A 16,108-nucleotide genomic window follows, 5' to 3' on the forward strand; every position below is an offset into this window, starting at 1 on the left:
GCGTGGGCAGCCATCTATTCCAGAGTTTTGTGGGAGGGGAACGTTCCTCACCTCCATGCTGGTGCCGTCAGCGGGATTCTCCATTCTCGCTACCGGCCAATGGGATTTTCCATTGCGGCCACCCCATGCTGCCGGGATGCCTGTGGGCGGGGGTGCGCTGCCAGCGGAACGGAGAATCCTGTTGGCGGAGAATTTACCCCTAGGTGTCTCACCATCTTGGCACTGGACCAACTCCTTGTCAAGTTTTTACTGAAAGTACCCCTTCAAATTTAAAGATCAGAAAAAATTATTGCCCTTCGTACAATTTAAGTTCCTTGTAAACAAATAGTACATTCATCGTAATAAAACTGGATTTTTGAAAATCCATTGGACAGAAGTCTTTGTGAATTTCTCAGCACATCATTTAATGTGTAGGAGAATTAGTTCCAACTTCAATTTAGCGAACATGATCAAATTAACAATAGGTTTGATTATTGAGATTGATCTGCCAACACTCAAGTTTTCCTGATGTTCTCAGAGATGTGAAAACGGTCCTGAATTCAGCTATTTAGATCGCTCATTCCCAAATCAAGTGGGGCACAGTGACTGCGGTTTATCCTCTCCAATGCCCAGAGCGTTATAAGTACTGCGCCCCCAGTTCTTTCCAATGGAAAACTGATGACCTGCAAGGTAATAAAACATAATCGATATATATTCATGAGTCATAACAACGCTCACACCTGGGATTGCTTGGTAACAAATTAATACTTCAGAGAAGTTAGGAACACATAAACATGAGCAGGCCATTCCATTCTCTAGCCTGCTCCACCATTCAACTAGGTCGTGGTGATCTGTGCCTCAGCTAGTCTCAGTAATAGTGACACTGAAATCGTTATCGATCATTGTAAATCCGTCTGGTTCACTAATAACCTTATAGGAAAGGAAATCTGCCATCCTTACCAGGTCTGGCCTAAATGTGACTCCAGATGAAATGAGCACTCTGCTCAAAGACAATTAGGGCTGGGCAACGAATACTGGCCTTGCCACATGCCATGAAAGAAAATAAAGATCCCACAGATGGCACCAGAATGGCTCTACTGAGTTACTTTTATTTCCTTATTTATATATTTATTGTAGCCTCTTGCTTTTATTGTACTTAACATCTTTGATGAATCTCCAATCTCACCAGAAACTCCCATTGCTACTCCATTTAGCAGATATTTCCAACTCTGCATGCACATGTTTGATAAATGGAATAGTTTCTTTTAATGAAATGACGTTTGGTTGGATAAGGAAAACAGTATTGGGTTTCTGAGGCTACGTGCCGGCAGCAACGGAGAAACCGCGGCAGGTTCACAACAGGAAAATTCTGGTACTGGTGAGGGGCTAGCACCGGCGCCACGTGAAACTCCCGCAGATCGCGCCGAAAATAGCCGGAGCATGGCTGGGTCCTGGGCCGCGCATTTGCACGACCGATGACTTGCACCAGTCGCGCGTAAAACACGGTGCTAGAACCCTCCAACCGCGACCCCACAGCCCACCCCCTGGCCACCCCCCCCACCCTGAGCAGAAGCCCCTCCGGCCAGCGGCACGGATCTTGGCCGACTGTGATGGCGCTGGGTATTGTCCGCAGCTGGTATGCCGGGTTCCCGACCGCTGGGACCACACGTGGCCTGCGCAGTCGGGAACTCGGCCCATCAGGGGCGGAGCATCATGGGTGGGCTGGCTGATGATGCGGCAACGGCGTACAAACTGTGTGCGGCGCGCGTCACAATGACGCGGTTTGGAAGGGGTGGAGCATGGCGGACCGGCGTCAAACCGGCGCTGGCCCCGATTTTGACGTCAGGCTACGGAGAATCCAGCCCATAGTGTAGAACGGACTAGAATGTAGATTGGACTAGAAGAACATAGAATTCCTACAGTGCAGAAGGAGGCCATTTGGCCCATTGAAAGGGGCAGCAAGGTAGCACAGGGGTTAGCACTGTTATTTCACAGAGCCAGGGTCCCAGGTTCGATTCATGGCTTGGGACACTGCCCGTGCGGAGTCTTCATGGGTTTCCTCCGGGTGCTCCGGTTTCCTCCCACAAGTTCCGAAAGACGTGCTTGTTCGGTAAATTGGACATTCTGAATTCTCCCTCTCTGTACCCGAACAGGCCGCGGAATGTGGCGACTCGGGGCTTTTCACAGTAACTTCATTGCAGTGTTAATGTAAGCCTATTAATAAATATATTATTAAAGAGCTCCCTAACTAGGCCCACTCTCCTATCCTCATAACTCCATATAACCTACACATCTTTGGACACTAATGGGCAATTTAGCATGGCCAATCCACATAACCGGCACATCTTTGGACTGTGGGAGGAAACTGGAGCACCCGGAGGAAACCCACGCAGACATGAGGAGAAAGGGCAAACCCCACAGTCACCCAAACCTGGGTCTCTGGCACTTTGAGGCAGCCGTGTTAATCACTGTGACACCATGCCATCCCATATCAAGAAGAAAAAAATAATGGCACTAATATATGTTGATTGTAAATAGTGTGTTTATTAAAGGGTCGTTATGAGGGGTCGGTTTGAAAAAGCAGGCATATGTTATCAGGAAATGTGGTAATCTAAATGGAAGGCTGGTTGTTGGACAGATATGAGAGATTTAGGGTAAAAACAATGTTGCTGTGATTGGTGACAATTTTCGAGGGCTTGGGGTTGTGAAGCTGGAATTATAACCCTCCGGGTGAGAAGTTGCAATTTAAAATATTTTCAAACAAAGCCCCAACCCACAATTCCGGTTTTAACTAAACTCGATGTCAGACAATAATCTGGTCTCAGGAATTGGGTCGGTTGATAAAAGATTTGAAGGAAAATTGCACAACTCCATTTTAACTGTAATTTTATTTCCCAATCCATCACCATTTAAACAATATTCTGTCATTCTGTTTCTTCATCCGAAGTGGATAACTTCACATTTATCCATGCATTTGCTCACTCACTCAACTTGTCTAAATTACCTTGAAGTCTTCAATATATCCCCTCAATAACCCTCACAATACACCCCCACTTCAGCCTCTCAACTAAAAACCCATCTTCAGGTGATTGAAGAGGTGAGTTCCACAGCCACATATACAGACAAAGTCAATGATGCAAGATGATACTCTGATCTTGGATTCATGTCTCATTACGTTCACCCCCCCATCATCTGGCCTGGGCTTGTAAAATCCTACCAACTGTCCTGGCTTGAGACAATTCACACCTCTTTAACCGATGATTACCCCTCTCTCCAGTCATTCAGTCTGGACCTGTAAAAACTTAATTACCTGCGAAGACTTGCATTCAAAGTATCCTCTTGCATCATTGACTTTGTCTATATATGTGGTTGTGGAACCCAGCTCTTCACTCACCTGATGAAGGAGCTGCGCTCTGAAATCTAGTGATTCGAATCAAACCTGTTGGACTTTAACCTGGTGTTGTAAGACTTCTTACAGTGCCCACCCCACTCCACCGGCAGCATTGGATAGAAAACTGGTTGGCAGAGAGGAAACAACGAGTAGGGATTAATGGGTCCTTTTCAAACTGGCAGGCAGTAACTAGTGGGGATCGGCGCTGGAACCCCAGCTATTCACAATATATATTAATGATTTGGATGAGGGAAAAAAATGTAACATCTCAAAGTTTGCAGATGATACCAAGTTAGATGGGAGGGTGAACTGTGACGAGGATGGAGGGATCCTACAGCATGATCTGGACAGGTTGGGCAAGGGGGCAAATCAATGGCAGATGCAGTAAAATTTGGATAAGTGTGAGGTTATTCACTTTGGAAGTAAAAACAGGAAGGCAGATTACTACTTGAATGGTTGTAAATTGGGAGAGGGGAGTGTGCAGTGGGATCCGGGTGTCCTTGTGCACCAGTCGCTGAAGGTAAGCATGCAGGTGCAGTAGGCGATAAAGAAGGCTAATGGTATGTTGGCCTCCATTGCAAGAGGTTTCGAGTATAGAAGCAGGGATGTGTTGCTGCAATTATACAGGGTCTTGGTGAGGCCACACCTGGAGTACTGTGCGCAGTTTTGGTCTCTTTCTCTGAGGAAGGATGTTCTTGCTCTCTCTCTCGAGAGTGCAGTGAAGATTTACCAATTCCAGGGATGACGGGACTGCCATATGAGGACAGATTGTCTAGGTTGGGATTGTTCGCACTGGAGTTCAAAAGAATGAGGTGGGATCTCATAGATTTATAAAATTTTAACGGGACTAGACAGGGTAGATGCAGGGAAGTGGTTACCAATGATGGGGGTGTCCAGAACCAGGGGTCACAGTCTGAGGATTCTGGGTAAACCATTTCGGACAGATATAACGAGACATTTCTTCACACAAAGAGTGGTGAGCCTGTGGAATTCATTACCACAGGAAGTAGTTGATGCTAAAACTTTGAATATATTCAAGAGGTGGCTAGATATAGCACTTGGGGAGAATGGGATCAAAGGCTATGGGGAGAAAGCAGGATTAGGTTATTGAGTTGGATGATCAGCCATGATCGTGATGAATGGCGGAGCAGGCTCGAAGGGCCAAAAGGCCTCCTCCTGCTCTCCTATCTTCTATGTATCTATGTATCTCCACATCAAGGTAGCAGGTGGCAGAGGGCATGCCAGGGTGCCACCCTGTCCTGTCCCCGACTACCCAGGGGTCTCAGTTGGCCTTGGAGACTCCCCCAGGAGCTATTACGACTGGTTCATGTTTGTGGAAACCAATACTAAACGCCGCCTTGTTGGTCACTCAGGCATGGCCATTAGGTCCCGGGTGCTGGGAGAATCATGCAAACGCCTATTTAAATGAGCTAATTTAAATCTGTTGATCTGGATCTCACTAGTGAAGGCGAGATCCAGCCTGCGACATCTCGCGAGACTCCATTAAATCTTGCGAGGCATTTTGAATGTCGCAAATCTTGCGAGATGCCTCTAGTGAGATCCAATGGCTTCGTCCGATACCAAGTCGGACGCGACGAGGACGTTAAACTATGCCTCTCGTCTTTCCAAAATTTATTCATTAGCCCCTCGAGTGAGAAAAAAAATTAAATGTGGACCCCCGCCCCCTTATGAAATGGTTGGAGAAGCCTGTATTGCATTGATTGGTATTCCAAGCCAAAACCTGATATTATTAAATATCTCTTCAAACAAGGAGCAGGAGTGCTCCCTTGTGAGGTAAGGTAATGTAGAATGACATGTATCGTTTGAAACATTCTGGAGCTTAATTGAGATATGCCTGCCATGGTATGAAGAGTAAAACATGCAATGAGATCTATTGTGAAAGGACTATCATCAAGAAACATGTATTCATTAATTTTAACTACAATGTACAAAACCCAAGCTCGTCAAGACAGTATGAAGCAAACTAAATGATATTAATATGAGAGTGAGAGAAAGAGTTGAAGAAAGAATGGTCATACCTGGAACAAAACCATTATAAGTGGAATGGAGTGGTGAATCAGGTCTATAAATGATCCTGCTATTCTGCTCCACTGGATTTTCATCTGGTGTTTGGAACGTATACATCCTTCCTGGGTAACAAGGGTCAACAGGTGGTTCACATACCATGGGGATGAAAGTACAACTATCTGGTGGTCTTATTTCACCTGTTGGCTAAGCAAATAGAACGGAAGTTGCATTATGTGTTACTTCAGACACCATGAACATATCTGCATCATAAAAACTCCACAGAGTCTTACAATAACAGATGGAGGCCTTGATGACATATTTGGTGCAATTAGATCACTCCTTTTGCACTCCATCATTTCACGTTGTTTCAGCTCTTTTATCGTCTGAATGGCAGATGTTGCTTCAGGATTGTTGTCATAGACAGAATGCTTCAGAGCAAAATGATATTTTCCATCTCTCGGATAGAAATAGCCTACAATTAAAGGTGACACAGTTATTTTCTAATACATAGTGAGGAAAACACATTCATGATTTGTACATTCAAACAACACAATGGGGAATGGGGTGTGGAAATAACTGTTTACTGTTGTAACAATAATGAAAATGAAATGAAAAAATGAAATGAAAATCGCTTATTGTCACGAGTAGGCTTCAATGAAGTTACTGTGAAAAGCCCCTAGTCGTCACATTCCGGCACCTGTCCGGGGAGGCTGATACGGGAATCGAACCGTGCTGCCGACCTGCTTGGTCTGCTTTAAAAGCCAGTGATTTAGCCCAGTGAGCTAAATCAGCCCCTTATATACCATTAATTGTAAGCCCATTGTAATTTGCTGAGGAATTAATAAGGTAAAAGGCACCTAATATAAAATAAAAACAGAAAATGCCAGAAACACTCAGCACGTCTGGCAGCTTCCGTAGAGAGAGAAACAGTTAACCTTTTGAGTCCATATGAACTTTCTACAGCGTAGAAGAGGGAGAGAAAGGTGGTGAATGTTCTACTGTTTAAGAGGGGTGGAGCAGGCAGAGTAGAACATAGAACAGTACAGCACAGAACAGGCCCTTCGGCCCTCGATGTTGTGCCGAGCCATGATCACCCTACTCAAACCCACGTATCCACCCTATACCCGTAACCCAACAACCCCTCCCTTAACCTTACTTTTTAGTAGAAGGACAGTGTTAAAATCCACCCCCCCCCCCCCCCCCCAATAATCAACCGATGCGTATCCAAGTCTGGTGTCCTCGCTAAGACCTTCTTTACCACTGTTGCTTCACAGTGCCAGCGATCTGGGTTCAATTCCCAGCTTGGGTCAGTATCTGTGCGGAGTCTGCACGTTCTCACCCGTGTCAGCGTGGGTTTCCTCCGGGTGCTCCGGTTTCCTCCCACAAGTCCCAAAAGACGCGCTTGTTAGGTGAATTGAATATTCTAAATTCTCCCTTAGTGTACCCGAACAGGCGCACTAGAGTGGTGACTAAGGGATTTTCACAGTAACTTAATGGCCGTGTTAATGTAAGCCTGCTTGTGACACTAATAAAGCTTATTATTATTATTGACGTAGTCCACATCGTCCCAGTTAAGGGCATATACATTCACCAACACCGTGGACGCTTCCTCTAACCTTTCACTAACCATCACATAGCTACCCCCAGGCCCTCGACTACGTTACACGCCGAGAAAGCCACCCTCTTACTAAACAGCACCGCTGCCCACCTCACATCCAAACCCGAATGAAACACTTGTCCCACCCAACCTTTTCCACAGCTTTGTTTGATCTTTAACCCTCAGGTGAGTTTCCTGCATAAAAAACACATCCGCCGTCAAACTTTTTAAATGAAAGAATACTCAAGACCTCTTAACAAGTCCATTCAGTTCCCTCACATTCCCTGAGACCAGTTTGGTCGGGGGACTCCAAGAACCACCCCCCCCCCCCCCCCCCCCACCCCCCACTCCAGGCCAGCCCGACCAACTGTATCCAGTCCGAATGGCCTGCACCAGACCCACGTTTCACCCACCTCTCAGGTCCTCCTAAGATGGCCGTCGCCCCCCCCCACCTCACAACCAACTAGTCTATTAATAAACCCTCCATATTAGCAACCCAATCCAACACCCCCATCCCCTCCCCAAACAGAGAAATTTCCACCACTCCGGACTCGCTGCCCCAACCCACACAAAGAACAACAAGACCAAAAAAAACAACCCTCCCCTACTTCCACACCCCTCCCCCCACCCCTCCCAAAGCAACCAGCAGCAAGTAGAAGGACAGTGATAGGTAGGAACTGATGCATGATCAATCACTACTGAAGCGAGATTGTAGTTCAATTGAAGGCTTTAATGAACAAGTAGTTACCCCAGCAGCTCCGGTACAGAATGACTGCTGTGGGTGAAACACAGACTCTTATGCTCCGTCTGCTGGGCGGAACCAGCAGGCAGGTTCTACCACTCATACTACAGTATAAGGTACATCCCACCTAGGTACCGCGACACCACTAATATAGCCTACCACAGGAACTATGAGAGATTGCACAACAAATGTTTAGGGCACAAGACAAAAGGAAGTTTAATGGGAATGTTAAGGACTACAGAAGACACTAATAGTGACATAAAGGTAAGAGAGCATAATGTGTTAATAGGAGAACAAAGGACAGCGAAAACAAAACTGAAGAACAATGACAGATGGCCCTGTGATGAGTGTGTGTGTATGTGTGTGTTGGGGGGGGGGGGTTGGTGTGGAATTGCATTGGGTCAAAAATATTTTTGAATTTAAAAGGAGAAAGTTCACAGTCTAAAGTTGTTGAACTCAATGATGAACCCAGAAGGTTGTAATGTGCCTGATCGGAAGCTGAGGCATTGTTCCTCAAGTTTATGTTGGAACATTGCAGCAGGCCAAGGACAGAAATGTGAGCATGGGAGGAAGATGGCGAGTTGAAATAGCAAGCGACGGGAAGGTTGGGGTTATGCTTGCAGACTGAGCGAAGGGGTTAAGCAAAGCGGACACCCCAGTCTGTACTTGGTTTCCCCCATGTACAGGAGACCGCATTGGGAGCAGCCAATACAGTAGACCAAATTAACAATGAGGAGGGAGGTAAAGGGGCAGGCGTTGCATCTTCTGCAGTGGCATGGGAAGGTGCTGAATAAGAAACAGTTGATTCTCACTTCACTGAGCCCTGATGGTCAAATTTCAACTGTTGTTCATTGCCTCTAGACAATCATCTATTAGTCAAGATGACAGCAGTATCAGTAAAAACATTGACCGATTCTGCTGTGGCTCAGTGATAGCGCTCTCCTCTCTGAGTCAGAAGATCACAGTGCAAGTTCCATTTCAGAGACTGAAGCACAATATCCAGGCCGACATTTCAGTGCAGTACAGAGGGAGTGTTGTACACCCAGAGGTACCACCTCTCAGATACAACATAAGATTATCTTTTTGCTCTTTAAGTGATCTCTAAATTTACCCCTTCGGGTGGACGTAAAATAGCCCACAACATCATTCAAAGAAGAACAGCAGAGTTCTCCCAATAGCCTGGCTAACATCTGTCCTTCTTGAAATTACACAACATTTTAGCCTCAACTACTTTCTGTTGTAATAAATGCCACAGATTCACCACTCTCTGGGCGCAGATATTTCTCCTCACCTCAGTCCTAAAAGGTTTATCCCTTATCCTCTGGACTCCCCCAACATCGGGAACATTCTTTCTGAATCTGCCCTGTCTAATCCTGGTAGACTTTTATATGTTTCTATGAGAGCCCCTCTCAATCTTCTAAACTCCAATGAACCGATTTAGTCTCTCCTCATATGACAGTTGTGCCAAAGGGATGATGGGTGGCATAAAGAAAGGAAAGGGAGGAGTACGGATAAGTGGCCTGAGTCAAGGTAATGGAGAGTTCAGAGCTGGGGGATGGAGGAACGGAGCAGTTTACAAAGGTAGAGAAGCCAAAGGGGTTCTAAACACGGGATGAGAATTTTAAGTAAATAACCAAAAAGCAGTTGAACCGAATCAGATGAGCAGTCTGTAATGTTCCTATATAACCAATATCAAAAATGGACTAGCTGATGATCGTCAGTACTTACACACACACAACTGTGAACTCAAGGTACATTTTTATAACATCTCAAGTAGTATTTTGGAACAAATCTAAACTATGGATAAGGCAACTAGAAAGCAGCAATAAATGCCAGCATTGCCAGAAATGTCTCCATCCCGAGAATTATTTTCATAACAAATTCAATTCTCCTTTGGATTTTCAGTTGTCTTGTTTGCAAATATATGCAAGCAACACGCGATCAGCAATCGGAGACTAAATTCAGAAGGATCTTCTTTCTAGAACTTGTGAAAGAAAATCTTTTTCTGATACTCTGGAGCATTATTTCTTTTACGGCGTGGGATTACATTGAACTAAACATTCCTTGTGCCTCTTAGTCATCTGTGAATTATCATGAAACAAGCCTCACTGAATCACAAAGGGTCAACATCACCGTTTTTAATGTTTGTATTCTGCACCTGTCCCGCATACGTGGTAATTTCTGGGTGCCCGTAGGTCCTATTCAGCAGATGCCTTGGGACCTGGGGGTTGTACAGTGGTTTTGTTTGGGTTAGGGTTAAACGCGGTGACTTGGGTTGCCCAGGTTCATATGACAGCAGTCCCAAAGTAGCGTTGCCATAGGTCTCCCCGAAGTGGCTTCGTAACTTTGGAATGTACCCTCCGTACCTGCAAAACGAACAGAGTTTTCAAATCATTTCTATTGAGGTGGGGAGGCCAGATATTTCAGCTTCAATCTGACTATATCACAAAACACAGGAATTACTACATGAAAAAGATTATGACCCACCTAAATTGTCTTCTACCATCGGTATGTTGAAACATGGGGACATTCAGCTATTGCTACCCTTCAGTTTGATCATGGCTGATCTGTATCTTAACTTCATCTCCTGCTTCCGTAACCCTAAATACCCTTGTTAACAAAAATTTATCAACCACAATTACATGAATAACCAATGATAATAACAGTAAATCTCTATCAATCAGCCGACAATGGACCCAGACATGACAAGAGGAAAACTCCAATGGTGGACAGCTTTTGGAACGATGGTCAAACATCACCCATTCCTCCCAAAAATACTACACATACCAGATGTCAGGTCTCCAATTACCCATTTACAGTACCCTAAAATGTTATTTTCTGAAAGGAAATGATCTAATGCTATCCTCAGATACTCTATCCTCCATATATAATCTGCAGTAAAAAATAAATGGATAAAATATTCCCCTTCCCCACTGAATCAGCCAGGTATTAATTTTCCTCACTGCTCAGGGTGCTGAGGACCTGGGTTCAATCCCAGCCCCGGGTCACTGTCCGTGTGGAGTTTGCACATTCTCCCTGTGTCTGCAATGGGTCTCACCCCCACAACCCAAAGATGTGCAGGGGAGGTGGATTGGCCATGCTAAATTGTCCCTTAATTGGAAAAAGAAATCAGGTACTCTTTTTTTTTAACGTTTCCTAACTTGCTGTTGTTACACAGAAACATGGAGGCCATTCAACTCCTCAGACATATTCCATCATTCAATTAAATCCTACTTAATCTATCTCAATTCCAATTACTTGTCTTTATTCTATATCCTTTGACAACCTAACTGAATGCAAATAGGTTAGCCACAACAGCCTTTTGGGGAAGGGAGCTGCAGATTTCCACTATCTTGTGTGACAAAATGCTTTCTAATTTCACCCTTGTTTCTTCCAGTTTTAGTTTTAGTACTCCAGAGGAAATAGTTTCTCCGCATCTATCATATTGAATTCCTTTATCATTTTAAATACTTCCATTCAATCACCTCTCAACCTTCTAAAGCTGTCTACCTATTATTTTTCTGCCTTTGTCCAGATTCCCCCCCAATTCGCTCCTTTCTTCTGAACATGGAGACTCATTTTGGGGTTTGTTTCCAAAAGCTACAGCTAGCACTGGGAAAACACATTAACCAGGAACATCATTTGCAGTTAATGAGACCTTAGTGGTTGCGTTTATAATAATTTCAAAGTAATTAATCACTTTGGGATTCCTTGAGGGATGATAAATACCACATAAAAATCTATTTTCCTTTTTTACTCCTCATAGTTTCATACCACTTAATAAATCCTATTTGTTGTTTTTGGCAGACGATGTATATTCTTTCAGGGTGTTGTTTGTCCATTTATTGAAGAGAATCGAACGTTGTGAAGCAGCATCATAATAGATTCAGTGCCCCTAACCTTGTCAACAGTATACTACAACCAAAGACTGTCCTGAGGTGCTTCATTGATACATAATCAGATAAAAATGGCCACCATGCCAAATAAGGAGATGTTAACTGGGGCAACCAAGGGTTGTATGAAGAGGTTGGTTTTAAGGCTTTCTTAATGGGGGAGAGGCAGACAGATATAGGGAGAACATTCCAGAGCATGGAGCTTAGGTGACCGAGGGCCCAAATTCCAAAAGGCCAGAGTGGGAGGAAGGAAACGTTCTTGAGGGGGATTATTGGGATGGAGCAGACTACAGAAATAAGGAGGAGTGAGATCATGAAGAGAGTTAAATGGATGAGAATTTTAAATTTGGATAACTTTGGTCTTCCAGGTGTTTAATTGGAGGACACTGACTCATCAATAGTTTGACAACAGAACGTAGTGGAGAGATGGAGTTGGCATGTGGACGCTAGCCCGCTTGGCAGTTTTAGAATTCCCCAGCAGGGGGTACCTTTCCCGACCTCGCCACAATTTTCACTTGGACGGCCGAGGCCTAGGCTGGTCCACCTGCCCTTGCCCTTTGGAGGTCCTTAAGTGGTCAATTACCGACAGCTAGTATCGGCAGTGATCTGTTCACCGCAAACTCTTTGGATGATGGTGGGGAAACCCCGCCATCCGAAAATCCTGGCCCACTTTTGTAGATGTTGTAATGAAGAAACAGCAAATAGCCGTGGAAGAGCAGGGGGATGATGTCAAGGGTATATCCAGAAGTAATGGTGAAGGCAGAAAGAGAGGTCCTTGCTGGAGATGCACTCCCTCAGTACAGCAGCAAAGTATAATTCTAGGTTATGTGAGCAAGCCCCTGGAGTGGTACCTAAATCCACAACTTTCTAAAGCAGCAGTAAGTGCTCTTCCACTGAATCATAAGAACTAGGAGCAGGAGTAGGCCATCTGGCCCCTCGAGCCTGCTCTGCCATTCAATAAGGGCGGGATTCTTCCCTACCGGCGAACCACTCCGGCATCGGGCCACCCCGAAGGTGCGGAATCCTGCGGACCTTCAGGGGCTAGGCTGGCGCTAGAATGGTGTGCGCCATGCCGGCTGGCGGGGAAGGGGCTTGGCACCATGCCAACCGGCGCCAAAGGGCCTCTGCTGGCTGGCACGATTTGGCACATGCGCGGGAGCACCAATGTGGCTGGCGTCATCCCAACACATTTGCAGAGGGGATAATCTCCGCACCAGCTATGGCAGATTGCTACAGCCGCTGGTGCGGAGGAATAGAGTGCCCCCACGGCACAGGCCCACTGTGGGTCCCGATCGCGGGCCAGGCCACCATGGGGACCCCCCCCCCCCCCCCGAGGCCGCTCGCACAGCCAGGTCCCGCCTGCAAATATCTGGTGTAACATACGCCGGTGGGACTGGCCGAAAACGGGCGGCCACTCGGCCCATCGCAGGCTGAGAATTGCCGGGGGGGGGGCTGCCAGCGGCTGCCGTCCCCCCCCTGCCAAATCTCCAGCACCGGAGAATTCGGCAGCCGGCGGGGGCGTGATTCACGCCGCCCCCCGGCGACTCTCCGACCCGGCGGGGGGGGGGGGGTCGGAGAATCCCGCCCTAGATCATGGCTGATCTTTTTGTGGACTCAGCTTCACTTACCCGCCCACTCACCGTAACCTTTTATTCCTTTACTATGCAAAAATCTATCTACCTTTGCCTTAAAAACATTTAATGAGATCGCCCCAACTGCTTCACTATGCTGGGAATTCCAGATTCAGTTCTAGTTACACCCGCCTGTGGAAAAAACCTCCATGCTTCTATCCTATCTATTCCCTTCATCATTTTATATGTTTGTATAAGATCCCCCCCCTTATTCTTCTAAATTCCAAAATCACACAGCTCAGCGTTTAATCTGACTCCATTTTTAAAGCTATTTTTCGCTGCCATCTCTTCTGTTTGCCTCATCCCCTAAGCAAATGGGTGAATTGGGTTTGAGTATTCCCAAGGCCCACAATGGTGCTCCTGTGTGGTGCTGGTTTGAGGTGACCTGGGTCCTGGTCTGGGGAAGTGGCAGTCAGGACTCAATGCATGTGTGGGCATCAACCAGACCTGTGCCACTGCCAGCTGGGGAGGGAAACTGGATCAGTGAACAAACATACAGGGCTGCCTCAAAATGCAGCACCTCCACAACTTACTTTCAGGAAAGAACATTTATCTCGGATCTTACCCAGGCATGAAGTTCGGATCAAACGTACTGAATACATTCTCTGCCTTGAGAGGTAATGGGAACGGCATCTTAGATCAACCCAAGAGTAATAAATAATGAATCTGAAAAGCAATATCCTTGAAGTGATATCCTGGTTAAGCAAAGGGTTGTCGTATCCCAAATTGTTCCTGGCTGTTAATTTGTAGTTGGGCTGAGGTGCAGCAGTAACCAGGCAGCGGCATTTATGTTGCTTTAACAACGGCGTCACGGGATTGGTCACAAACATCCCGGCAGCTTGCAACAGAGGTCGCTAACTTTTACACCGAGAGTTGAAAGACTGTCACTGCAGTCTGCACTATGCTCCCCAGTGCAAGGAAGCCGCACTGAACATGCTAGTTTAGAGCCATCATTCCAGTTTGTTTGCTGCATCTAGTTATATTTGGGTTATTGTTGCTAAGTGCGTGGCGCTGTGTATCTAAAACCAAACACGCTGCACTTTAGAGAGAGAACAAACACCATGTAGTCCCATTAACATCCAGTCTGTGCACGCAAATGAAAAGAGTTAGCGGTTTGTTTACATGATTTGCACCTTCGACTTAAACATATTGTTGTAATGCTTCAAAGTTAATTTAGGTGTGTCAGGTGGCTCTCTGTAAAAAGTTCCAGCATGTGTGATAATGCAGGCTGTAAGATGTGAGACGCCTTTTTACTCATCAGGTCGTTACCTTGAATGAATTTTACTCTTCGATAGTCCAATAAACAATGTTGCCATTTGAATGCACTTTTTGAAAGGCCAGCACCCCCACCTCCTTTTATTTGCTTCCCTCTCTCCCTGTATCTAACATTTATACCTCTAACCTCTCTGCTTCATGCAAGTCCATTCTCCTACTCAGTCAGATCGTGGCTGGGCTGTACCCCATTCCAGTTACTGACTTTAAGCCATGTGTCTCCATACTCTTACATTACAAAAATTAGTCACTCCCAGTCTTGATCATTTCAATTGACTCATTTACCAGAAGCCTTGTCAGGAAGAGCATACCATATTGCCATTGGATTTCACGTGAACGAGCTGCTCCATATTTCAATCTTGGATGGCCCAGTTATAATTTTAAGTCTACCCTGTGGTGATATGCATCACTGTAAATAGACAAGGGGTTAATGTAAATACACTAAGGCTAAGTAAACACCAGAGGGAGCACCAGAGACATCATGACATGCAGACATACAGCTAATGAACACATAGAAAAGGACACGACCAATAGGCAGTCAAGACACCCAGAAGTGACACTACCACAAGGGGGCAACCCATATAAAAGGACAGGGCACACATGCTCTTTCTCTTTCCATAGGCGACACTCAGAGAGAAAGACAGGGGCAGATCAGAAGCATCACACCCACCGCATGGATTAGAGCAGACTGGTTAGTTAGGTTGAGTTACTACAGCAAGATTAGCAGGGGAGTCGAACTCAAGTAAGAGAATTGTTAACTGTTCAATACATGTGTTGAACCTATCTCCAAGCCTGAATCTTCTTTTGTCAGAGTATACATCAAGGAAGCAGCTTATGCTACATGAAGAAGCGTAACACAACATACCCATGGCCGATATTCCCCACACATGAAAACAGTCTCTTCATATTTACTCCTTTCAATACTTTGATCACCAAGCACATTGGACTAACTATTGTGCCTCCCCACCCACCCCCCGTGGTGAGTTTGTTGACATTGTAGTCTCTGTCACCTTCCTGCTTACACGGCAATTAAGTCTGGGATATGAATGCCCACAGATGGTTTTCCCACCACAAGGCCAATTGAGGCCCTGAAGTGGAAACTTAATGCCCAATTAAAGGCCTCATCCCACTGCTGCTGAATAGTGGTAATGTGGGTCATTATGACACATATTTTTAATATAAATTTAAAGTACCCAATTTTTTTTTCAAATAAGGGGCAATTTAGCGTGGCCGATTCACCTACCCTGCACATCTTTGGGGTGTGGGGGTGCGACCCACGCAGACACGGAGAATGTGAAAACTCCACGCGGACAGTGACTCAGGGCTGGGATCGAACCCAGTCCTCGGCGCCGTGAGGCAGCAGTGCTAACCACTGCGCAATCATGCCCACCTGATTATGACTCACGTGCCAGAGTTGTAACATCTACAGGCCAATTGACTAGAGTGTGTACTCAGGTGATATCTATTCCAGAGGGATCTATCGAATGGAGAGATGCAAATGTTGTTGGACACACTGGGGAAGCTACTGGCAAGTTTAAATATTGTCTGAATGTCCAGGTGTGATGACCAAGAAGG

The 16,108-nt window shown here is 45.7% G+C and overlaps 1 protein-coding gene across 2 annotated transcripts; it reads right to left on the reverse strand.

The window, feature by feature from the left end:
- Positions 1-383: 383 nt before the first annotated feature.
- Positions 384-15,557, reverse strand: LOC119969978 (protein FAM166B-like). 2 transcript variants are annotated; one of them, XM_038803944.1, is made up of 5 exons: positions 15,399-15,557; positions 9,871-10,103; positions 5,689-5,870; positions 5,410-5,602; positions 384-662 (listed from the first exon to the last, which is right to left on the reverse strand). In XM_038803944.1, the coding sequence occupies exons 1-5, from the start codon at positions 15,473-15,475 to the stop codon at positions 568-570; spliced, it is 780 nt and encodes a 259-aa protein (XP_038659872.1). In that variant the 5' UTR covers positions 15,476-15,557; the 3' UTR covers positions 384-567. The 2 variants fall into 2 exon arrangements, with proteins under 2 accessions (XP_038659872.1, XP_038659873.1); XM_038803945.1 differs by lacking the exon at positions 15,399-15,557 and adding an exon at positions 13,827-14,048.
- Positions 15,558-16,108: the final 551 nt, after the last annotated feature.

Source organism: Scyliorhinus canicula, chromosome 8, assembly GCF_902713615.1.
Source record: "Scyliorhinus canicula chromosome 8, sScyCan1.1, whole genome shotgun sequence".
NCBI lineage: Eukaryota > Metazoa > Chordata > Chondrichthyes > Carcharhiniformes > Scyliorhinidae > Scyliorhinus > Scyliorhinus canicula.